The 22,579-nt window shown below is 39.7% G+C and overlaps 2 protein-coding genes across 5 annotated transcripts in view; both read right to left on the bottom strand.

The window, feature by feature from the left end:
* The window catches only part of abca4b (ATP binding cassette subfamily A member 4b), a 28,795-nt gene extending 12,891 nt beyond the window's left edge, over nucleotides 1-15,904 (bottom strand). For both annotated transcript variants that reach the window (XM_088310369.1, XM_088310368.1), the window contains exons 1-24: nucleotides 15,757-15,904; nucleotides 14,271-14,375; nucleotides 14,096-14,189; nucleotides 13,155-13,296; nucleotides 12,949-13,085; nucleotides 11,679-11,806; nucleotides 11,263-11,460; nucleotides 9,983-10,072; nucleotides 8,632-8,872; nucleotides 8,321-8,460; nucleotides 8,109-8,225; nucleotides 7,353-7,550; nucleotides 6,227-6,432; nucleotides 5,631-5,807; nucleotides 4,706-4,928; nucleotides 3,993-4,214; nucleotides 3,720-3,924; nucleotides 2,901-2,993; nucleotides 2,521-2,712; nucleotides 1,807-1,984; nucleotides 1,596-1,727; nucleotides 802-941; nucleotides 597-734; nucleotides 346-527 (exon numbers count right to left, since the gene is read on the bottom strand). In XM_088310369.1, coding sequence (XP_088166495.1) covers nucleotides 346-527; nucleotides 597-734; nucleotides 802-941; nucleotides 1,596-1,727; nucleotides 1,807-1,984; nucleotides 2,521-2,712; nucleotides 2,901-2,993; nucleotides 3,720-3,924; nucleotides 3,993-4,214; nucleotides 4,706-4,928; nucleotides 5,631-5,807; nucleotides 6,227-6,432; nucleotides 7,353-7,550; nucleotides 8,109-8,225; nucleotides 8,321-8,460; nucleotides 8,632-8,872; nucleotides 9,983-10,072; nucleotides 11,263-11,460; nucleotides 11,679-11,806; nucleotides 12,949-13,085; nucleotides 13,155-13,296; nucleotides 14,096-14,189; nucleotides 14,271-14,360 — 3,663 coding nt within the window. In that variant the 5' untranslated portion in view covers nucleotides 14,361-14,375; nucleotides 15,757-15,904. The remainder of the gene's footprint in view (nucleotides 1-345; nucleotides 528-596; nucleotides 735-801; nucleotides 942-1,595; nucleotides 1,728-1,806; nucleotides 1,985-2,520; nucleotides 2,713-2,900; nucleotides 2,994-3,719; nucleotides 3,925-3,992; nucleotides 4,215-4,705; nucleotides 4,929-5,630; nucleotides 5,808-6,226; nucleotides 6,433-7,352; nucleotides 7,551-8,108; nucleotides 8,226-8,320; nucleotides 8,461-8,631; nucleotides 8,873-9,982; nucleotides 10,073-11,262; nucleotides 11,461-11,678; nucleotides 11,807-12,948; nucleotides 13,086-13,154; nucleotides 13,297-14,095; nucleotides 14,190-14,270; nucleotides 14,376-15,756) is intronic.
* Nucleotides 15,905-18,045: 2,141 nt separating this feature from the next.
* Nucleotides 18,046-22,579, bottom strand: part of LOC148325931 (rho GTPase-activating protein 29-like) — a 38,086-nt gene continuing 33,552 nt past the window's right edge. For all 3 annotated transcript variants that reach the window (XM_088311807.1, XM_088311808.1, XM_088311809.1), the window contains 3 exons: nucleotides 22,150-22,373; nucleotides 20,805-21,105; nucleotides 18,046-20,415 (listed from right to left, as the gene is read on the bottom strand). In XM_088311807.1, the coding sequence (XP_088167933.1) occupies nucleotides 19,444-20,415; nucleotides 20,805-21,105; nucleotides 22,150-22,373 (1,497 nt within the window). In that variant the 3' untranslated portion in view covers nucleotides 18,046-19,443. The remainder of the gene's footprint in view (nucleotides 20,416-20,804; nucleotides 21,106-22,149; nucleotides 22,374-22,579) is intronic.

Below are 22,579 nucleotides of genomic sequence, written 5' to 3' on the forward strand. Positions count from 1 at the left end.
CTTTGAGATATAATACCTTATACTTAACAATTAAATATTCATTATTACATTCATAATTTATGTATTGAATATTCAATATATTTATTCAAAAGTAAGCATTTTCAATTATCGTGGACAGAAACTATTCTCGAGGGACAAGACCGGGCCGGTCCGTGAATAGCAAAAATTTGCGTATAATTGATGCCCATTAAAATCCATTGGAAAAAAGAGATAAGGTAAATTTTGTAATACAAAAAAAATGTTGAAATATATAAAAAATGTCCTTTTTTAGCCCTTCATGGTTAATTGCCCCAATAAAAAACTTAATTTGACCTCATTTTATTGTGTAGGTGTTGAGAAGCTCACCTCCTTCTTCTTGAGGTCCTTCATGCGACGCACCAGCGTCAGGTAGAAGCCGGCGCCGAAGCAGTTCTTGAGGAAGAGCGGCGAGCCGCAGCAGTGCAGCTGTCCCTTGGAGATTATGGCGATGCGATCACTCAGCAGGTCGGCTTCGTCCATGTGATGCGTGGACAGGATAACTGTGCGACCTGCACAACGTCTCGTTATCGCATGTAGACAAAATACTGGGAAACATAACTTTATCTACATATATGTACCAGATCTATACTTCAACAGCAGGTCCCAAATAGACCTCCTGGAGTAAGGATCCACGCCGGAAGTGGGTTCATCTAAGATGACCACCTTGGAGCTGCCAACAAACGCCATGGCGACCGACAACTTCCTCTGCATGCCACCTGTTGGAGCAAAATGGAGGCTTGTAGAGAGTTTTCTCATTTTCACATATGCAAAGCAACTCCTGACCTGAGAGGTTCTGAGCCTCGTCATCTCGCTTGTGAGGTAGGCCTAGGTCCACCAGCATGTCCTCAACCTCTTTCTGCGCCTCGGCCTGTGTGCGACCCTTCAACAGCGAGTAGAAAAGGATGTGCTCTTCCACTGTCAGACTGAAAGCCAAAAAAGAACCATGTGGAATCTGTGAATAAACTTAGCGGCCATTTCAGTTGCATGTTCACAATGCTTTTTTTCCATTTTAATTTGGTTATTCTACACTTCAGAACCAACATTGCATTAAAAACTGGATTTATTTTAGCTTATTTTAATTACGGAAGTACACTGCTGCCGAAATGGATATTTGATATACTGTACATCGGTGTACCAGTATTTACATATACGTTTTATCATTATTATGTTATTTTAAATGTTTTGAGTTCATCATTTTGTAAAAAAAAAAAAAAAAATCCTCAATAAATATAAAATCAGTTGTCTGTTTCAATATACTTGCCATTGCAACTAATTAAAAACAGATAATTTTAATATTTTAAATTATTTAATATTTCATATTAAAACAATAATATATTATTGATATGTTTTTCATCTCTTGATAGCCAGTATAATAAAAGCATTGTTAACTCCAGGTATTTTGACATCACAAAATAAAAATCAATAAATAAATGATCGAAATAAAGAACGTCTTCGCATTTTTTTTTTTAAACGACCATTATTATATTTCATCACTTGTATAGAATGCGTTTAGAACACGCGGGTGTACCTAATTAAGTGACCTGTGGGCATTGTAGCAAGTGGCAAGAGGTACTCACTGATTGAAGAGGATGTTGTATTGAGGACACATCCCCAAGGAGGACCGCACAGCGTCCATCTCGGTGCGAATGTCTCTTCCGTAGATGTAAGCAGAGCCGGATGTGGGCGGGAAGAGCCCAGTAAGGATGGACCTAGACAGAAGACAAAGCTAAAAAAAATCAGGACTGTTGTAAATAATAAAAAATAAACATATAATGCCGTCCGTCTTACAAGGTGGTAGTCTTTCCAGCGCCATTGTGTCCCAGGAAAGAGGTGATCTGACCCTCGTAGAAGTTGAGGCTGAGGCGGTCAACGGCGGGGCGAGAGCCTCCCGGGAAAACCTTGACCAGCTCTTGGATGCGTACCCCTAACTCCAGACTCACCGGATCAGCCTCAAACAAAAGCAGGCCTGCCAAGAAAAAGCATTGCAACCATTTTCGAATCTCGAGTTATTTTTCAAAATGCATTATTATTAAAACTGTTTTTCTCTCTTTTTTTTTTGACATCCAATGCAAAAAAGCTAAGTCATTGAAGTGTGAAATGATCACATTTTTAATAGATTTATTTAGGATAAAATGTTATACTACAATGACTTTTAATTTAACATTTTTTAAATCTTTTTTCACCAATTGTATTGATTGTATTTTTATCTAAAGGGAAACTAAAGTACCTAAGTAATATTTTTTCTTAGAGTTTACTTAGATTTTGGCCCCTTTAGTGCAGCAAAAAAATATTCAAAACTAAATAGACCGATATAATATTAAATATGGTAATATCATTATGGAATAATTAAGACTATATTATAGACATTACAGACATTTCATTTCATTTTTAATATAATGCCAATTTAGAATGTGCAAGTGAAGCTATTGTCGTATAGGACATGCAATACCTTGCCTGTCCACTAGATGGTCACCTAAGCAAGTTCTCCGCACTAAACCCCACCTTCTTGTCTCTGGGCGGCGTTTTCCTCCTCATCCTTCTTCTCCTCCTCCTCCTGTAGCCTCAGCCACTCTTTCTCTCGCTCCAGGAGCTCCCGTTTGCTTTGGTGCTTACAGGTTTTCCTGCTGCCTGAGCCGTTGCAGGTGCTGACAGAGTCAGCTGGTGTGCCGCCACTTTCTGGGTCCTTCTCTGCCTCTGTTTTAACATAAAGAAAGTTAAAAGCATGGATTACACTCTGACTTGCGGCAGCAGCATTTCATCAACCAATTGCTGTAAATTTACTTCCGAGACACGACCCTTTATGTACAAGCAATAAAAAGTCACTTTTACCTATTACGTTGGCTTTAACACATTCATTGTGTACACTTGTGTGTGGGTAATACCTGGTTCATCTGAGGCCGCAGCTGCAGAGGAAGGTTTGTGCCAGTAGGAAGGCTGCAGCGGGAAGTAGAATGGCCGACCAATGCCATACTGACCTGCAGAGAGTCGCAATCATTTATTAGTTAGTTATCTGGTTAGCTAGATAATTATTTTATTATTTTATGTAACTAGCTACTGCATTTACTTCTTAGCTACATAGTCTGATACTTACTTACACTAGCTAGTTACTTACTTATTCAGCCATTAAAGTGGGCTTTGTCTATTTGCTTACTTAGCTAATTAGTTACTAACTAGTTAAATTGTTTATTTTCACCTAGTTTGTTCCCCACTTTTTACTTAAGTATCTAACAAGTTAATTACTTAATTAATTAGGTAGACATAACGAGTTACTTACTTACTAAGATGGTAGTTACCTGTGTACTTATTGCTAGTTATCTATTAATTCAGTACCTATATGTGCTAATTACATAGTTATTGATTAGGTAGCTAGTTAGCTACTATCTTACTATCTAGCTAATTACATATTTATTTAGTAAGTTATAGTTTACTTACTTCCCTACTGAGTCAAGTAATTCTGTTAGTTAACTACTGATTTATCTAATTAGCTACCATGCTACCCACCTACTTAGTTATGTAATTTGCTACATATTTACTTACTTAGTCAGGTAGTTTGGGAGGTAGTTACTTATTTAGCTAGTTAATAATCTTAGAAATCTATTCAGGGTTTGACACCAAGGTACACGTTTTTAAAGTTCCCAACAATGGTGTGAAGCCACAAGGAAAGAAAAGATTTTAAAAGCACCTTGGTACCAAGGCCTCACCTGGAAAGACGTTGTCCAGGTACCAGGCAAGGATGCCATACAGCGCGGCATCCAGGATCATCATAAGAATGGAGGTGAGGAAAGAGTAGGTGTCCTTCTCCAGCGGGCTGGTCCGAATGTTGTCCCATTGCAGGCCCACGCCCTGCTCCTCATAGCGTGACAGGTACTCCGTCCCAAAGCCAAACGCCACCGGAGACAACAAGCTCTGGAGGGATGATGGGCAACATCTTCATCACGCGACATCTTTCAAAACATATTGTCTGGTCTACGTACGGCGGCCATCTTCATGTTGGCGGTGAGGCGGTCCTGCCAGGCGAAGCAAAGCACATGAGGCAGGTAGAGGGTGAAATAGAGCACACCGCTGCACGCTGCCGCGAGGTTGGCCTTGCTGAAAAAGACGCTCATGAGGAAGCACTGCATGATGGTGGCCACCGTGAATGTCAGCAGAAAGAGGTACACCAGCAACGGGTCGCTGTAGTTCAGAACCTTGCCGCCCTGGAAGTAGGTCATATGATTAGTTACTTAGCTAGGTAGATACATACATTCTGTCCTTACTTTCTCAGCTATCGTGCTAGTAAGTTTATTTGTGAAGTTGTAATTACCTGGTCAAATTGCTAGATATTTATTTCCTTAATTAGCTCTCTAGTTGGTCAGTAACTTAGTTACTTAGTTAGTTAGCTAGGAAGTTCATTAGATTTTTAGTGGGGTGGGCAGGTCGGTAGATAGGTAGACTGGATCATTTTTTTTCTGACTTGCATGGCTGTCTTGTAAGTTAGCTAGTTAATTATCTCTTCACTTACATTTTTTTTAATTATATTTTTGATTATCGGTAGGTGAGTAAGTAGTCAGGTATTTACTTAGTTTGATTGCTAGCTGGTTGGTTAGGTAAGTAGGTACTTATCCAGTTACTTAATTTATTAGGTTGCTAGCTAGTTACTTTTTTACTTGCTTAACTACTCAGTTACATCAGTAACCCACTAACTCACCACAATGATGGAGGTGAGTAGCACCGTGCTGGCCGCCATGGTGACAAAGCTGTCGATGAACCAGGTGCTCCAGAGGACGCCGTTGGCCACGCCCATGGCCTTCAGGGTCTCCTTGAGGCGCAGCTCTTTCTCCAACACAATGCTCTTCACTGTCATGGACACTGAGTAGATCCACGCCAGCACCATGAATATCGGGAAGCAGCGGTTCAGCGTGATCATGAAGCTGACGGCCGGGCCAAGGAGAGGTAACGCTCCGTTAACAAAGATCTTGTAAAAAAAGACTGCTAATGAACAGATTAGCGACTCACTGAGTTAGCATGTTAACAAAATAGTTAGTTAGTTAGTTAGTTAGTAAGGTGGGGAGTAAACCTACTCCATCTATTGCTATTCAGCTAAAAACCTTCGGGAATTACTTACTTAATAACTTACTTACTTCCTTGGGTAATTAACTAGTTATGGTTATCTACTTACTTAAACCTAGAAAGTTAACTAATGACTTAGTTTGCTAGAAAGACACACTTGTTTAGATATCTTTCTAGTTAGCAACTTGGACAGTATTCCAGTTGCTTGTTTATTTAGTAAACTATTTACCAATTTAGTTACATAGATGGATAGTTAACTTACTTATTCTATTTACTTATATTGCTAGTTGGCGAAAAACTTACTTGGCTACTAAGGTAATAACTTACTTCCTTGGGTAATTAGCTAGTTATGGTTAGTTTCTTACTTAGCAACCTAGCAAGTTACCTATTGACTTCCTTTGCTAGGGAGACATGGTCTTGGTTTGATAGCTTTTGAGTTAGTTACTTAGATAGCATTCCAGTCACTTACCTACTTAGCTAGAGAGCTAGTGAGTTAGTTTAACTTAGTCAGTGAACTATGTTCTCGCAGTCTCTATATAAATAAACCAGCAGTGTAGACTCACAGGTCGTCCACGTAGCAGGGGTAGGGCATCTGTTGCACGTAGACCCCTAGTGGCCAGTCGTGGCCCGTGTGCACTTTAATGATGCCGTGTTCGATCATGTCCTGCAGATAGGCGAACCCACCCCAAATGTACCTTTGGTCCTCCACAGGGTCCGCCCTAGGGCCTGGGTCCCAATACCTGGAGACGGAGGACAACAACGGCTGCACACTTTTATGAGATCATTGGCTATATTGTGTTTGTTTGTTGGCTGGTAAATTAGTTCGTTAGGTTGATGTCTACGCTAGTAACTTACTTAGGAATACTACTACTACCACTAGTACTACAACTACGACTATCTAGTTCCCTGCTTAGACATATTCTTACTTAGGTAGCAAGCAAGTTACTCACTAAAATAGCTGAACATGTAGCTTGTTGCCTATCAATCTAGTCAGTAGTTAGGGAGCTAGGATAGTTGCTTACATTAGTTAGTTTGTAAGTCACCTAGTTAGCTGACCAGTAAGTTACTTAATAAGTGCCATAAATGTTTTTTTTTTCTGTCAAATATTTTTCTTTTGTTTCTATCGTTTTTTTTTTCATTTCATCAAGTCTCCACTAACCTGTCTTTGACCTTGTTTGTGCGCTCCACGGCGTCAATGTCCATGCGGATCTTATACTTGACATGCGGCGGGACACTGGTGGTCCAGGGGTACATGTCAGCAAAGACCACACCGGCCCAGAACTTGTTCTCCTCCAGAAAGTGCAAGGCCTGGTGGATCATTTGTGACTCGTCCGTGTAAGGCATAAACTTGTCCAGGTTGATGCACTGGAGTCAGGAGAGACAAGGTAACACTAAGCCATTTTGGTGAAAAGCCTAGATCGAGGTGCCAAAACATGAATTCATATGGTGCCGTTTGCTATAGCTGCTAATCAACGCTCAAAACTTCACATCACATGAAACCGTTAACAACAAGCGCGACTTTGGCAAATCTCATGATACTTCCTTCACCTTGGGAATGAACTCTGTTAAGTGTTGTGAATAATGAATATAGCCTAATTTGCTTGTTGGTTAGACGGATAGCTAGTTACGTACAAACTTGGGTCGTTAGTTAGCTAGCAAATCACTGTCTTAGTTAGATAGGCAGCTAGCAGGTTATTTACATCTAGCTAGCTAGTAAGTTTCTTAGTTGCATATTTAGTTCATCAGACAGCTACCTTTTAACATAGCTTGCTTTCAGCCAGTCACTAGTTTTGTTAGTTAGTTAGTCACTTAGTTATCCTCAGTAGCCTACAATACACCACAATATTAAAAAAACATTTATTTTTTAAAATATTTTTGTACTTTATTTTTGTTGTATTATCACCCGATTAGCACATTCTAATTTTTTAATTTGCTATAAAAACATCCAGATAGCTCACCAACTAGTTTTTGACATTGCTATGGAGATAGATAGGCAGGTAGGTAGGTTGCCTGATAGTTAGCTTGTTACTTAGCTGTCATAGTTTGTCAGCTGTCTTATGTTGGGTAGTGTTGAAAATCATGTTTTTGCCCGAATAATCCTACAAAGTTAGAAAATCTCTGATTAGATATTCCAAATTATAAAAAATCGCGTTTTTCCACCTAGTAAGGCACTAAAAGTGCTTCACCCTGAGTCAAATTCACCAACTGATGGCGCAGCATCAGGAGCAACTGAATGAACAGATTTCTTTCTCTGAAAATCAGCTACGAGTTGTCATTCTTCTCACCTCAGCATACTGGTTGACAGTGCGTATAATTTGGTCGGTGACATTAAAAATGTTCCTCCAGTCCAAGCTGGACATTCCTGCCTCTTGTCGGTCCTCCGGGCCACTGTACAAAAAGTTGAGGATGTCTCTCGTTGTCACGTTGGCATCCTCCAAGCTCTTGTCCACAAAGTTCATCACGGTGGGGTTTGCCAGTGTGTCCTGTGGCCGTGACATATATAAATATATGAAGCACACCTCAATAAAAAACAAAACAAAACAAAAAGGTTTATGATTACTAAATCATTGTAACTGACCACAATATATCCCACCAAATTTATGGCATTTGAACATGAAAAATGTACAGAATATATATTTTCCTTGGACAAATACTTGCATGTCTACAGTATGTGGTTGCTTACTTAGTTAGCTTGCTAGCTGTTAACTTGTTTATTGAGCTGGTTAGACAGCTTGACTCATATATAGGGCGCATTCGGAAATTCACTCTGACGATGTGTTCGGAGAAGCAGAATGCACTCCGCTCTCATTATTTTCCAAACGCAGCCAGCACTGGTGCACCATGACCCCAGTCAACCTAGTTCTTGTCCCGGAACTCCATTTTTTTGGTGCACTTTAAATAACATGAAGAAAAACTTTAGCAAGCGTATTTCAGAACGTGCCCCTCGTTGGTTACTCACCTATACTGTAGTCATTTTTTTAGCTAGCCTCCAAGCTAGTTAATTACATAGCTAGTAATAAGAAATATGGTTTTAGTCTTACTCTGATCATGTTCATCTGCACACTGTTTTGGAAGAAAGCCCAGAGCTGAGGTCCCACCTCTTCCCACATCTTGCCAAAATTGTGCAGCCTCTCCAGCTCCTCAAAGGTGGTGTTTGCCTGGCGAACACACCAAAACAAACAGTTGGTCAGAGTCGGAGGTGAGAGGTGTCAGAGGGGTCCGACTTGCGGCGGACAGGGATCTTCTCCCTTACACTCTTTAATATCTTCCGGACGGCAGGAGAGTCAGGAGTGTACAGGATCTTTCCCATCAGCAGGGGCTTGACAGAATTCCACACCACTTTCGTGACCGGGTTCGACTCCAGTGTCTGCATCAAGCTGTTGCAGAAGGAAGCTACAAGCGTACAAAGTTATGATTCTAGTTAGTAGGCTATCTAGTGACACAATTATATTGTTAATTAATTTAATGCTTAGTGATGATTACACGGAACAGACAAAGTTTTGACTTTCTATCACTGAATAAATAACTTGTTTGTGAGATACTTTGTTGGCAGGCTGCACTCACTGGTAGTGTGGTCATACATGTAGGTGTCCCGGGCACGGCTGCCGTTGACACCCAGGAACACCTTGTAGTTGTTGTCCTCGTACCAATTGAAGGAAAGTACATGCGCGCCACCGCCCTCAGGGTAGCCGCAGAAGAGGCTGGACATGGATGCCGTCAGCTCTGAGAAAGAGGCGGGGCCGCCGGCGCGGAAGAGTGAAGTGACTGCATTGATGAGCGACCGGGAGTTGTCGCTTTGCATCAGCTGATGGGAAGAAAATGATAATAGAATTGGAAATATAGTTTGGTCTTAGATTAAAAATTAAAAACAGAAATTAAAATAGAGGTGTTTCAATTTCTCTTTAATTTCAACATGCAAAATAAACTAAAACGTTTTTATCAACTTGGCATTTTGTGGTACGTTATGCATATGTTGTGAGTTGCATCCAATATTTTCATGAACATTTTTGTCGTTCAAAAAATAATTACCCATCATATTTTTTTGTCGTTTCCTCAGAATAATTTTGAATTATTTTTTCAGATTTTTGTTTTTGTTTTCAAACTTATTAGAATTCTTTTGTAATATATTTGTCATCATGTATATTTTCTGACAATTTATCACTCACAGCTCTCCTCCCGCCGTCTCGCCTTTTGCTGGGAGCGTTTGGCACTTTTGTCTGTCACCATAGGGACAAGAAGGGCCCACCTAGCAAGTTGTGTCATCTCCGTGGAATGTTAACCCACCCACTCGCGATTCTTTCTCTCTCATCTGGTCAAAGTTGATGATGATGTTGACGACCCCCCCCCTTCCCCCTTGGGCCTGCAAGATAAAATTTTATACTGTATCTATAATAAATGTTAAATATAAATCTCAAATTAAACCTTAAATTAAATTGGTCATTCGGTTCAGAAGCAGACAAAATATGGTTTTGATATTGCAGCTTCTGGCCTGTAAAATTAATGCGTATTAACATAATAAGTGTAAAAATTAAATTACACAAAATTAGATTCAATTTCATCAAATTAATTTATAATTAAGCTCTTTAAAATAAAATGAGGGTTATGGGATATAGGATAACGTTTTATATTGTATATATAATAAAGACCAGTAACAAAATACTCATGAGATTAAAACTGATTTTGAAGGGAAAGGAAAGATAGGGGTACCATCTAAAAAGTGTCAACAGGGTGATGCAAGCAAACAACGTATGTTCTCCTTGGCGGAGGTAATAAGAGGACCGCATTGACCCTAATGATACAGGAGGGGTTAAGAGGTTAAAAATAGCCAGCAGGACCTCAAGAGTGAGTGGCTGAAGGGATTGGGTGGGGTAAGACAGTAAAAGGAACCGCAGTGGTGCATTGTGGGATGTTTCACCTCTCTGATCTTCTCTGAAGTCGCCCTGAGGACGCGACCCCACCGCCGCAGGTCCACCCCCTCTGAGGCGCTGTCCATGACGCGAGGCAACTGAGGGGAGAGGACAAGTTGAGTCAGCCGCTATTTCTTGGTCTTGTTCACAGGAATAATAATAATAATAATAATAATTTGCCCTTTATTAGTCCCACAATGGGGAAATTCGAGTTTCGAACCCAGGCCTCCTGGGGAGACTGGGTCCTGAACGCGGCGCCTTAGACCACTCGGCCATCCTGGCAGCCAAGTGAAGTGGGACGGACTGATGTTGTTGGGAAGGTGTGAGACGGAACACCAAGACAAACGCACGAGACGTCCTCCATGGCACATTCTTAACGCCTGCAGGTCATTGAAGTGAACGTGGTGTGGAAGGAGGAAGGGGAAGTGAGGCTGACGAGGGATCGTTGGAGGGAGGTGCAAAGTTCTAACGAGGCACATAGTGGTGAGCGTGCTTCATAATGCTCTGGAAATTTGAACCAGAATTTTTATTCTAAAAATACACTTAATAGAGTCACGCTAATAAATTTACAGATACATTGGTCCAAAAAAAAATAAATAAAATATTTCCATTTCTCTTAGTCATCAGGCATTCAAAAATATTTTTACACTTATTGGCTGTATAGACCCGCTTATTCTACTTTGTTTGAAAAAAAAAAAACTTTTTCTTTCAAAGCAATTGAATGGGCATTAATCATATATGTATAGCCCCAGTTAAGTCCCTCAGCATTTTATTTGATATTCTAAAATATATTTATAAATTACTTTCTCAGTCCCCCCCCCCCAAAGTATCGGTCAAGCCGCACTTGAGAGGAAACTATTCTGGAGCTCCCTGCGGATTTTCACTATTTGCGGGCTGGCCCGGTCCTATCCTCCATGAATAGCGCTCCTACATACCCTATATTCTAATCAAGTAAACCATTAGTGAGTGCTACTTTCCTAATTCAACATTTTTTGTTTGTTTTTTGTTGGGAGTGAGGATGGAACGCATTAATGTATTATGCATTCGTTTGAATGAAAAAGGAGCATTTGATTATGAAATGGTGCACAACTGCTTTAATCTGTCGGCCAAGAGAAGACGCCGGGGGTCACGTCTTAGCGCAAGTGGGCGGGGCCTGGCCTAAGCCCATTAGGGAAACAGGGGCAAGACGGATAAAGCCTGAGTCACCTGCTGAGCGCTTCCCCCCACTTTATTAGTTACACTATTAAGTCGGGACGCATGAGGGTCGACGGCATGACGCAACTCTTACCAGTCGGAAGATCTTGAAGAAATCTACGTTGGCATAGAGCGCGTCCTCGATTTTCTGCAGCCGCGGCTGGCTGAGGGCGCACATGGCGTTGCGGACGCCGTGGAGGCCGTGGCGGCTCGGAAAGATGATGAAGCGCTCCAGCAGCGCCTGGCTGCACGCGATGTCCTTCAGCTGGAGGTCTGGGACGCCTGACGCAAACTGCAGAGAAACAAGGCGTGGGAAATAAATATTGAAAATACATCAAACTGAATAGAAAATAAATAAATAAACAATTGAAATGACACCTTTATTCTTCCTATCATTACACACTGAATGCTTACTACAGAATACTGGAATGGCGTGAATTGAGTCCAAAAAGCGAGGATGCAGTGGTCACCATTAGCATTGGCGATAGCATTAGCATCCCCAAGCCTCACCTGTTCTATTCGTATCTCGGCGTTTGTCAGCTGGTAGACGACAGACTCGGGGAGCTCGGCGTCTCGCAGCAAGAACGCCGTCAGAAGTTCGTCGTCCTTCAGGATGTCCTCGATCTTCAGACCGTGACCTGGACGCAACAACAATGCATATGTATATTTTTGCCTTTTATTTATTTTATTTTGGTAGGTTTCTAGTTTTTTTTTCCCTTGAGAGAACTTGAAGCTGAAGCTGAAAAAAAAAAAGTTTTTTATTTCAATATTCTAAGACAATGGCGGTGCATTTGAGTGCATCTATTTGAGCTATTGTTGATTTTATTTTGGTAGGTTTCCACTTCCTGTTTTTGTTCCATTGATAGGACTCTCAGCAGGAGCAGACGGTATGGACCAATATTTTGTGAACATAAGACTTTTGAATCTTCTACCGTTATTATGTATTTTAGTACATTTATGTTATCGCCCATTTTATTTTGGTATGATTGTACTTCCTGTTTTGGTTTCCTTGACTTTCAGCAGGAGCCGACTTGTCTTTGTCAACATTTTTTTTTTAATCTTATGAGGGTGGAGTCATAAAATTGAGTCAATTTGTTTGATTTTCGTGTGTTTGTATTTTTTTCACTTCTGTGTAGGACATTCCCAATTTCTGTCTTTTTCCTGTTCCTGTGCAACTTTTAAGACTCTCAGTCATGGCAAATATCAAGCAAATATTTGTGAAAAATTGACTTTGTTTGTATATCATGTGAGTGATTGGAGATTGACTGTGGTTTTATTTTGGTAGGGTTCCATTTCCTGTTTTTATTTGCTTTATAGGACTCTCACCTGGCTCAATATGTTTTTAGCATCAAAGAAATTTGATTTCGATCCTTTAGTCCATCTGTTTCTGCTATTAAGGTTTTTATTTTGGTGGGTTCCTACTTCCGGTTTTTCTTCCCATTTTTCTTTGATAGGAAACTAATTTAGAACTGGTATTGGCCAATTTTTTTAAAAAAACAAAGGAATTTGATTTGGATCATCTCCAACTAGTGTCATTCATTTGAGTCAAATTTTCAGCTTTTATTTGGATAGGTTTCTACTTCCTGTTTTGGACCGTATTGATATGTGTTTGATAGGACTCTCTGCTGAAGTCGGTATGGACCCAACTTTGTCACTTCGATTCAAGTCATCTGTCAAGTATGATGTAGTTGAGTTCATCTGCGAGTTCCCTTGTTATGACTCTCAGCTGTAACCAGTATCAACCAACTTTTTTTTTTTTTTTTACCAAAAGACTCCTTACCTGACATGACAGCTGGGTTGTTGCGTAGCGTGTCCATGAAGTCGGAGAATGTGGACACCTCCTGCCAAAGACGTCTAAGCTGGTGCACCTCTGTGTCGCTGAACATCTGCAAGATGTCTGTGTAGAAGCGTGCCAATCTGAAACAACAACAAAATAAATCACAAGATGACATACAGTGACGATAAAGAATGAATTAAGTCACTTACACGGAATTGTTGTAGTTGGAGACGACTCCCGGAGATTCTCCTCTGGTAGGTTGTCGGAAGCAGGGGTTGTTGGCATTGCAAAATATGCCCTGGATCCAAGGAAGCACGCCAGCAGATGGCATGGCCTTGTTGGGGAAATGACCTGGAACCAGGACATTGGGAATGTCAAGGAAATCTAAGAATCGAAAAGAGGGACTAACATAGCAGTAATGTTGTGTGGGCCATGTTTACATATATTCAAATAGACGCTAGTGTTCACACGCTGACTGTGAAGATTCAACTCATGAGCTCATTTAAACTCTTTAGCTAACCAAAACAGCAGCACACTCGGACCCACGTAACTTGATTTACAAAGTTTCCCTTTTGCAAATTTGCAGTCTTTGGTTGTGGTAGTTTAACATTTTTTTTTAAAGCATAGGCTACACAAGTGTGGAGTTTTGCTATATTAATATACTGGTATTGTCAACTTTCTGTTGCTATATTTAATCACTTTTGCATTGCTTTTTTTGCCTTTCTTCACCAATTGTCTGTGAAAGATCACATGGTTCTTCTGGTGAGGCGTGCGGAGTCCATTTTGGGTCAAGTTAGTAAAATGTGGTTTCACACCAATAGGACATGACTAGACAATGAAGTCATATTTTTCATGAAGAAAAAAAACTAAAAAGTGCAAATAAAAACACATGTTTTAGTTATTTTTCTGACAATGAAAAGTATGCAGATGTCAAAGAATTTTTTTTTTTTAAGATAAAACGTTTTTTGCGTTTCCTATATATATATATAAAAAAATCTACATTTTTTTTGTAGATACAAAGTTGTACTTTCTCTTTTGTTTTGAACCCGCTCTCACTTGATATGCTTTGGAACATACCCACAAGGGTTTATGAATGTCAAATCAATGCCTCTCCCATCTGAAGTTGAGTAACGAGCTCACATGCTCTTACATTCATGCTGCTGGTAGAGCGGGTTGGCCTTTCTCAGCCACACAAGACCGATGAACAGCAACACGGGCCAGAAGAGCTCCACCAGGAAACGAATCTGCCACATATGAGTGGATTAGAAATAGAAAGCATTTAAAAGAGCATCTGAGTGCTCAACAAGGACAATTTTTTATGTTACCTTTTGCCTTTTTCGCAGGGTCCAGTTCTTCCAAAGCAACAGGCGGATTTGAGAGCCCGTCGTCATGGCTCCCAACTCAGATAGGGTCATGTGACTTCGCTAAACCTGTATAGTTTACATTTCCGTTATAATGTTAAATCACTTTTTCTTTGTTATTGATTTCAATTCGTTAGAAAATATCATATGCCTGAGTGAGGTGTGCAGAATCCATTTTGGCCTTAATTAGCAAATGTGGCTCAAAGAACCCAAACAGAAAATGAACATATGATGAAGTCATTGTAGTAGGGGTACAGGATCAGCGGCACTGGTAACTGCAAACATCTCTTAACCGACTGTTCGGCTGCAGCTGGGACAGAGCAAGAAAGAATGTTTTGGTTTGAGCCACGTCTGCCATTGGTGGATGTTGCGTGAGTAAAGGTTTAAATGCAGATTTCAGAACAATAACACAAATGTAACATTGCAAAATGTTGTAATTCGTGACCAGGTGAGATGCAGATGACAAGAGTACATGAGGAGTAATTTGTTTGGAATTATGCCTCCAAGGTATGATGTCATTCTGTGGGTGCAGGTGGGAGAACATATGCATTGGTCTACATACAAAAAAAAAAGAAAATAGAGTTGATGGAAATGTTGATCCTCCAAGGCAAAAATGTGGGCACACGTTATTATGAAAAATAAATACATTGCAGGGTCATTGGCAAGTCAGAAGAGAATAGTAGTTGGGTTTTTTTCCAGTCAGAATATTTTGACAATAAATTTTTCTTTAAGATTAAAATGTCATAATTTGAGAATCAAGTTGTAGGTTTGAGGATAAAAAATGGACAAGAACAAAACTTAATATTCTGTAATATAATAATAATCTACAGGAAAAACATTTTATATTAAGTATTGTATTTTTTTCTAGAAAAAAGTCATGAACTCAGAAAATAAAATTGAAATATAAACCATGTACTAAAAGAGAATCAAAAGTTGAATTATTGCAGTTAAAAAGTAAAAAATATTATGAGAAAGTTTTTTGGGGGGGGCATAAAAACTCATTTGGACAGTGAAGTTGTAACTTTTCAAAAAATAAATAAAACCAAAAAAATCTGAAAATTACATTTGATTTATAACTCAGATTTACTTATAAATCTGAACACTACAAGAATAGTCATATTTTACATTCACAACATTAAGTCGTGATATTATGTTTATTTTTCAAAGTTCCAAGGTTGTATTTTTTTTTAAAGATAAAACTCATTTTTTTCAAAACGAAAAGGCCACAATATTCTGACATTAAATTCAAGTGCACAAACGCTGAAAGCAAATAAAAGTCAGCACACATGAGTCACTCAATCTTTTTCTTGTCGGACCCAAGTGAGCAACAGCACAACACAGCACACAATTCTCCCGTATTTCACATTTTTACTCGTCAGAGCCTGATGCTCCAATGTGACACGTGACAATGCAACCAAAAATATGGATTGTGTGCATGTGTTAGCCTTACCTCACAGTGAGCGTCGTGTCCAAAGTGCACCGCATGTAGACCACCAGGCTTCGGGGACAAGGTTGACGATGCTGCACACACACTCGCCCGACGGAGGGAGGGACAGACGCAAACTACTCTGCTCAGCAGTGACGGCCACAGAAACAGCAACGCTCCTAATCTGATTGCTCTAATCTCCTGGCTCAACTCCAAAAAAAAAAAAAAAAGACAACAGTCATCATCCATTTTGAGGTACAACTAACAGGGGGAGGGAAAGAGTGCAAGTTGGACACAATATTAAGTGCACTTGCACTATCCAATGATACATTTTATTTTTATTTTTTTACACTATTGATTATTGCTCTCGGGGTGGAACGGTGGATGGCTGGTCAGCACGATGGCCTCACAGTGCAGAGGTCGTGGGTTTGATTCCGGGTACTCCCGTTTCCTCCCACATTCCAAAAACATGCATGCCAGGTTGATTGGTCTCTCTAAATTGCCCCTAGGTATCAGTGTGAGCGTGGATGGTTGTTCGTCTACGTCTTCAGGCCGAAGATAGCTGGGATAGGCTCCAGTACCCTCCGCGACCCCGGTGAGGAGAAGCGGTACAGATAATGGACGGATGGATGGACCATTAACACTTCTTCTTCGTCTTTAACTTTCGGTGGATTACTGCTCTTTGGTGCATACCGCCACCTACTGTACAGGAAGCGCTAAGCGTTATAGTCAAGGCAGACTACTGAAGCAAAAGCAGCTGTGTATTTTTTTTTTTTACATCTCAAGTCTTTTCTCGATAAAAAAGAACGTATACATAAAAAAGTTGTATTGTGAGGAAAAAGTTGTCACTTTTCAAGACAGAAAATATTTGTTTTCTCGTATTTTGACTAAGTCAGATAGTAATATTTGAAAAACAGATTTATTCTCATAAAACAACTTTTTACCCAAGGTACTTATTTTTTGAGATAGGATTATTTGAGAAAAATCACATTATGGGAATACAATTTTCGTTTCTAGATATAGAAGTCAAAATAATACTAAAAAAAAATTTTTTTTTTACAGAAATGCAAAAATTGTATGAGGAAGAAGCACTTTATAACGTTATCCCAGGATGTATTTTTTTCTAGTTGTAACATTACAAGATTAAAAGATGTACTAATATGAGGAAAGTTGTCTTTTATATCAGAAGAAAAATTTTTTAAAAATACGTCTTGTTCAAATGAGCAATATTTGAGAGGGAGGCAATCATATTAGAATAATTTTTTTCTAGATAAAAAGCTAAAATATCACAAGAAATAGTCATTTTGCGGGAGAAAAAAAATGGCTTTTTTTGCGTGAAGAAAGATGACATTTGTTTTTTCTTCTACGTAAAAAGTAAAGCTTAACGTCTCAAGACAACCATCCTTTATCAAGATATGAGATTTTAAAATTCAATTTCCAAGTTGTATTTCTCATAGTTAAAAAAAGCTACGAATGTCTTAATCTTTCAAGTTAGCCATTTAATTCTTTAAGTAGTAGAATTATTAGATTCTTTTTTCCATGCTTAAAAAAGCCCTAAATAGAATGTCGACCTATTTTTTCCAATAAGACAATACAAGCACAACATAGACGACACTCAACAGCACCTCGACAAAAGAATCACCATTACCCTCTCGGCAGAGGATTTTTTTTTTAGATAGAACACCAATACAGTGAATTAGAACAGGATGTGCGTGACACACATGACACATCCAAGGTAAGGTGAGTCATGTTGAGCGGCTCGACAAGGTGCCTCGGGAGCCACTGGTAATTAGGTAGCGCGAGGGTGATGCCACATCAATCGACTGGGAACAAAACACAGGATTTGAGCAATTGTACAGTCAGAAATAAAGCAGAAAATTGCAAGTAAACACCTTTTTTAATCTACGGCGAGAAGTGTCGCTCGTCGTCTTGTGAGGTTGCCACAGCAATGAGACAACATGGAAAATGAAGGATGGAGAGGAAAACAACAGGCCATAAATATGCTTTACATTTCCACAACAGGCGGTACCAATAATGACAGTAACACTAGCAAAGAGTAGGGAGCCACACGGAAAAGAAATAAATGATACAAATACAAGAAAGTCATATTGTTATGGGAATTACGTAGCTTTTTTTTCAGGAAGAAGTCACGTGCCATAAAAAATCCAAACAAAATTGGAATATTACAATAAAATTGTACAGTTTGACAAAAAGGCAAATATTCAGAGTTGAATTTGCAATATAAAAAGTTTTCAGAGAAAAGTTCTACTATGGCGAGAATAAATATTTCAAAAATAAAAAAGTTGTATTCTAGAAGTAATTTTATGAAAACAAAGTTGCTTTAAAAAAAAAAAGATAAAAAGTCAAGGGACTTCTTTCTTGCCCACACTGCACGTATCTGTCAAGTGTTCTCTTCATATCTGAAATCCAATTACCACTAAATACATCTTTTCATATTTCATTAATGACCAATACTAATAGTTGGATGTAAAAAAATATGACAAGTATTTGTTTTTCTCCAAGACAAAACATGCTTCCTTTATGCTTCCTCACACAATAAGTATTACTGTCTCCAATTATTGGCTCTATGGTTGATAAAAAAAAAAATCTGAAAAAACAGTACTTAAAAAAATAAAAACGTTTATGGATTTTCTGCACAGCAGAGTTTGAAAAAAGGGATGGAAATTAAAAGTAGTTTTGTCCGATTGACAAAATAAAGATTAATTACAAAAATAATTGTTAGTTGCAGCTTTAATTTTTTTTAAATATCCCCACCAAAAACATTCTCAAAAAAATGAACAGATATAAATGTAACCTGCTAAAGAACGTTTTACCGCAGACCGCGCCCCATCACCACATCAGATTTGCTCTTGAAAAAAATTAAACACTTTTTATTCCTCTCCAAAAATCTACCCCCGCCCCTCGAAAAAAAGTACTACAGTGGACACACGATTTCCGTGGCATTAAATATGGATAAACCTCCAATATGCTTTTTCTTTTTTTAATGGAAAATGGGATAAATGGGGGGAACATTCTCCCCCCCAAAATAATTAATGTAAAATATTGGGGGAAAAATAGGTGTGTAATAGACACTAATATTATTATTAATAATAATAGATTGGAGCTATCAATAATAATAATAATAATAATCATAATAGGTTCCATGTGTCCACTGAGTAATTCACTGTATTAATATTTAATCCATTCATTCAGTTACTTTTCTATTGCCTCTGAAAAATCTTTGACTTTTTTAAATGAACTAACTAATTTCAAATAATAAAAACTTCTTGTTCCCAAATCAATTTTTTGGTTGAAAAACAGTTTGACATTTGTTCGTAAAAATACACCCAAAAATAAAAAAATAATTAATAAAAAAGGATGAATTATTCACCCCCAAAAAATCAGGGCCCCATAACCCCCTCAAAATGTTTTTCTTCTCTCTCTTGATAAAAATCAAGCATTTTTTTTCTCCGTGTGGCTCTGAAGCTCTTTTGTAGAAGAAAACACAACAACATTTAAATGAGTAATAACACATTTAGCTTTAACGTTCCGCTGAGTATAAAAGTTGCATTAAGTGCATTGCAGGATGCCAGCAAAACCCAATTTGGGGACACAAAGAAGGAAAAACTTGTTTCAGTGGTTTTGTTCAGAATGAGAAGTTTTGGGACTATATTAGCACTTGGAACACTTTTGACGGCGTATTAAAATTTCTCAGACAAAGTGGGCCTCTCTGTGCTCTAGCTCGTGGAGCCGCCGAGGTCGCAGTCTTTGGTAGACGGCCTTGGTCTCGCCGGGGTCGGGGTCATCAGGACTACCAGGGGGCGGCGATTGCGGGGGGGACAGGGAAGCCGCCCCGGGGTCGATGGCGCTGTCGGTGGAGTCCTGTGTCTGGAGGCGGCTGGGCGGAGGGCTGAGCGTCACGGCAGTGGTGGCGATAGCGGTGGTGGTAGTGCTGGCGGTGAGCGTTGTGGTCCTTTCCGGGATCGTCCTAGTCCGGCCGATGGGGGGCTTGTAGAAAGTCCCTGGCGGGGGCTGCAAAGTCCTAGGCGGTCTGAGCGTCAATGGCGAGCTGGATGACGGCTCGCTGTCCCGCTCGGAAGTCCAGGCGGGTTTGACGGACACGGCGTACGGGTTGTTGGGGAATACAGTGCTGACGGTGCCGGCGGGGGCCGGGACCGTGGCAGCACTGGCAGCGGGCAGCTTAGCCACGATCATGGCGGTCCTGGGCGTGACGTCGTAATGTTTGTAGTTCCTATCCCACGTCCGCCGCTGCATGGCCCGGGTGTCAATGAAGGGTGTGATGTAGTAGGCACTGACCCGCGAAGAACCGGCACGGGCCGCCACCGGCTCTGCTGCCGACGTCTCCGCGATGGCTTCCGCCGCCTGCTCGGCGGGCTCCGCTGGCGGTGGGAGGCGTTCCAGAGGCATGCTGATGGGCCGGCACGAAGATCGGGCACGATGAGCTCGAAGCTGCACCATCGACGCCAAGGTGGCCGATGCCGATGCGGTAGGCACCGTGTGAACAGCCAGCGGACCGGATCTCTGGAGGCTCGATCCGTCATCGAGTCCATTGATGCCATCCACGGAGTCCGTCCTGTCGGCTCCGGGCTGGACCTCCTGGACCTCGTCCAGGATATGAGAGGACGGGATAACGGAAGAGAACCTCTTGTATACTTTGGCACTCTGCACGGGAGAAAAAGGAGCTTGGTGAGAAAATGAAAGGATGCACTTAATTTGGATGATAATATTGTAAACCGTGGCATGTCCATTTGAATATGTGGTATTATAAAATAATGTATGAGTTAATTGGTAATAATGCAATGTTTGCAACATTATATTCTTATGGATCATTAAACTCTATTTATATCCATCATATTATATTACTAAATAATATTCTTAATGACAAATGGCCCCTGTTGGGCGGAAACCTCCAAACGTAATCAATTTCAATATTTTTTTCACAAATTTTATTTTTTGTAAGTGATGATTTTGGAAATGTGAGGATTCCACCTGATACCAGCAAAATACATTTCCGTGCAGGATTTCAGTATGGAAGCCACAACAGGATTCACCTCTTTGATGTCTGTCAGGGAGGCAGAATGTCTACTGAGGCGATGCAGTTTCTCCTGCGGGGTGAGGCCGGCGGCGGCGGCAGCAGCCAATGGGGCGTCCGATCCGCCCAGCAGCGAGGCGTCAAAGACCACCGGGAAGTGTCGCACCAACAGCTCAACCATGAGGGCCTGGTACGGGTAATCCACCAGAGAAGACAGAGACACCTCGGCGTCCGCCTGCCGAGGCTTCACCAGCGTGGGGCCGAAAATGATGCCCAGGTTGCTTGCTGTCATCTTGTTCTCTTCCGCCTGTTCTGCCACTCTGTGCAAGACCAACATGTTATATTAGAAGAAAGTTGGACTTTTCGTCTGGGTGTGTTTGGAGAAAAAAAGAAAAGCCATATGACTAGATATATATTTGTAAAATTACGCGAGTAAAGTCGTATTATAAACACTTTTTTTTTTCAAAATTTGAAGCGTAACATTGTAATTTTGAAAGAAATTTTTTTTAATATTACAACAACTATATTTGGTTTGAGAGTCACAATATACTAAAAATAAAATTGGATCTTAAAAAAGTTGCAACAAAATGAAAAAAAAAAAAATTAAAATAATTTAAATTTTCAAGGTAATAAAATAAAATGAAAAAAGATAATTTTAATAAGAAATGCATCATTAAGATTAGATATATATTATATTATGACAATAAAATCAGACCTATTTAGAAGAAAAAAAGTAATGTGACCCACCCAAAAAATCTTAATTTATTTAATTTTAAGAAATAATTTTTCAAGATGTCAATTCCAATTTTCTTTCAAGAAATTCAGAATTTAATTTTCCTAAAAAAAAAAAATTAAAATAATTTAAATTTTCAAGGTAATAAAATAAAATGAAAAAAGATCATTTTAATAAGAAATGCATCATTAAGATTAGATATATATTATATTATGACAATAAAATCAGACCTATTTAGAAGAAAAAAAGTAATGTGACCCACCCAAAAAATCTTAATTTATTTAATTTTAAGAAATAAATTTTCAAGATGTCAATTCCAATTTTCTTTCAAGAAATTCAGAATTTAATTTTCCTAAAAAAAAAAAATAAATAAAAAAAATAAAAGCTTTTTTATTACTACAAGGAAGTTGTAACAGAACAATGCAAAAATTTGACGACATATTTTTGGGAATTCTTTTTCGAGCTAAAATTATTTTTTAAAGTATATTTTAAGAACTATTTTGAATATTGTATAGAAATGTATAATACAAGAACAGAATTGCACTTTTGTTTAAGGAAAAAAAAAGGCACATTTCAAGCCTATAGGAAAAAAGTTGTAATATTGCAATAAAATGGGGCGACCACATCCTACCTGTTGAGGTGCGCCACGAGGAAATGCAGCGTGCGGTAGTTGGCGGCGGGCAGTTGGCGAAGCAGATCCCGGATGCGGAGGACAACGCGGTTGAGGTGGATGCTGGGCCCGCTGGGCTTCTTGGTCTCGCCATCCTGGGCTTCCTCCACCACAAGGCGCTGGTACTCTTTGGCCAGGCCGATGAAGTCATTGTAGTAGCGGTACAGGATCAGCGGCTCTGGTAACTGCACACATGACAAAAAGAAGAAGTTCCATCTATCTTCTCTGCGCACACAACACAAATTGGATCAGGGAACCACATTATGTTGAACGCATCAGTCGGAACTAACAAATGAGTATTTACTTTTGTAAGCTATGCGACAGATTTTTTCCCCAAGAGGAGACTGAGGTCTGATTAAGGGAAACTAGTGGAGAGGGGAATCTTAATGTT

Source organism: Idiotropiscis lumnitzeri, chromosome 12 (genome assembly GCF_059441095.1).
Source record: "Idiotropiscis lumnitzeri isolate Australia: NSW breed Sydney's pygmy pipehorse chromosome 12, RoL_Ilum_1.0, whole genome shotgun sequence".
In the NCBI taxonomy this organism is placed as follows: Eukaryota; Metazoa; Chordata; class Actinopteri; order Syngnathiformes; family Syngnathidae; genus Idiotropiscis; species Idiotropiscis lumnitzeri.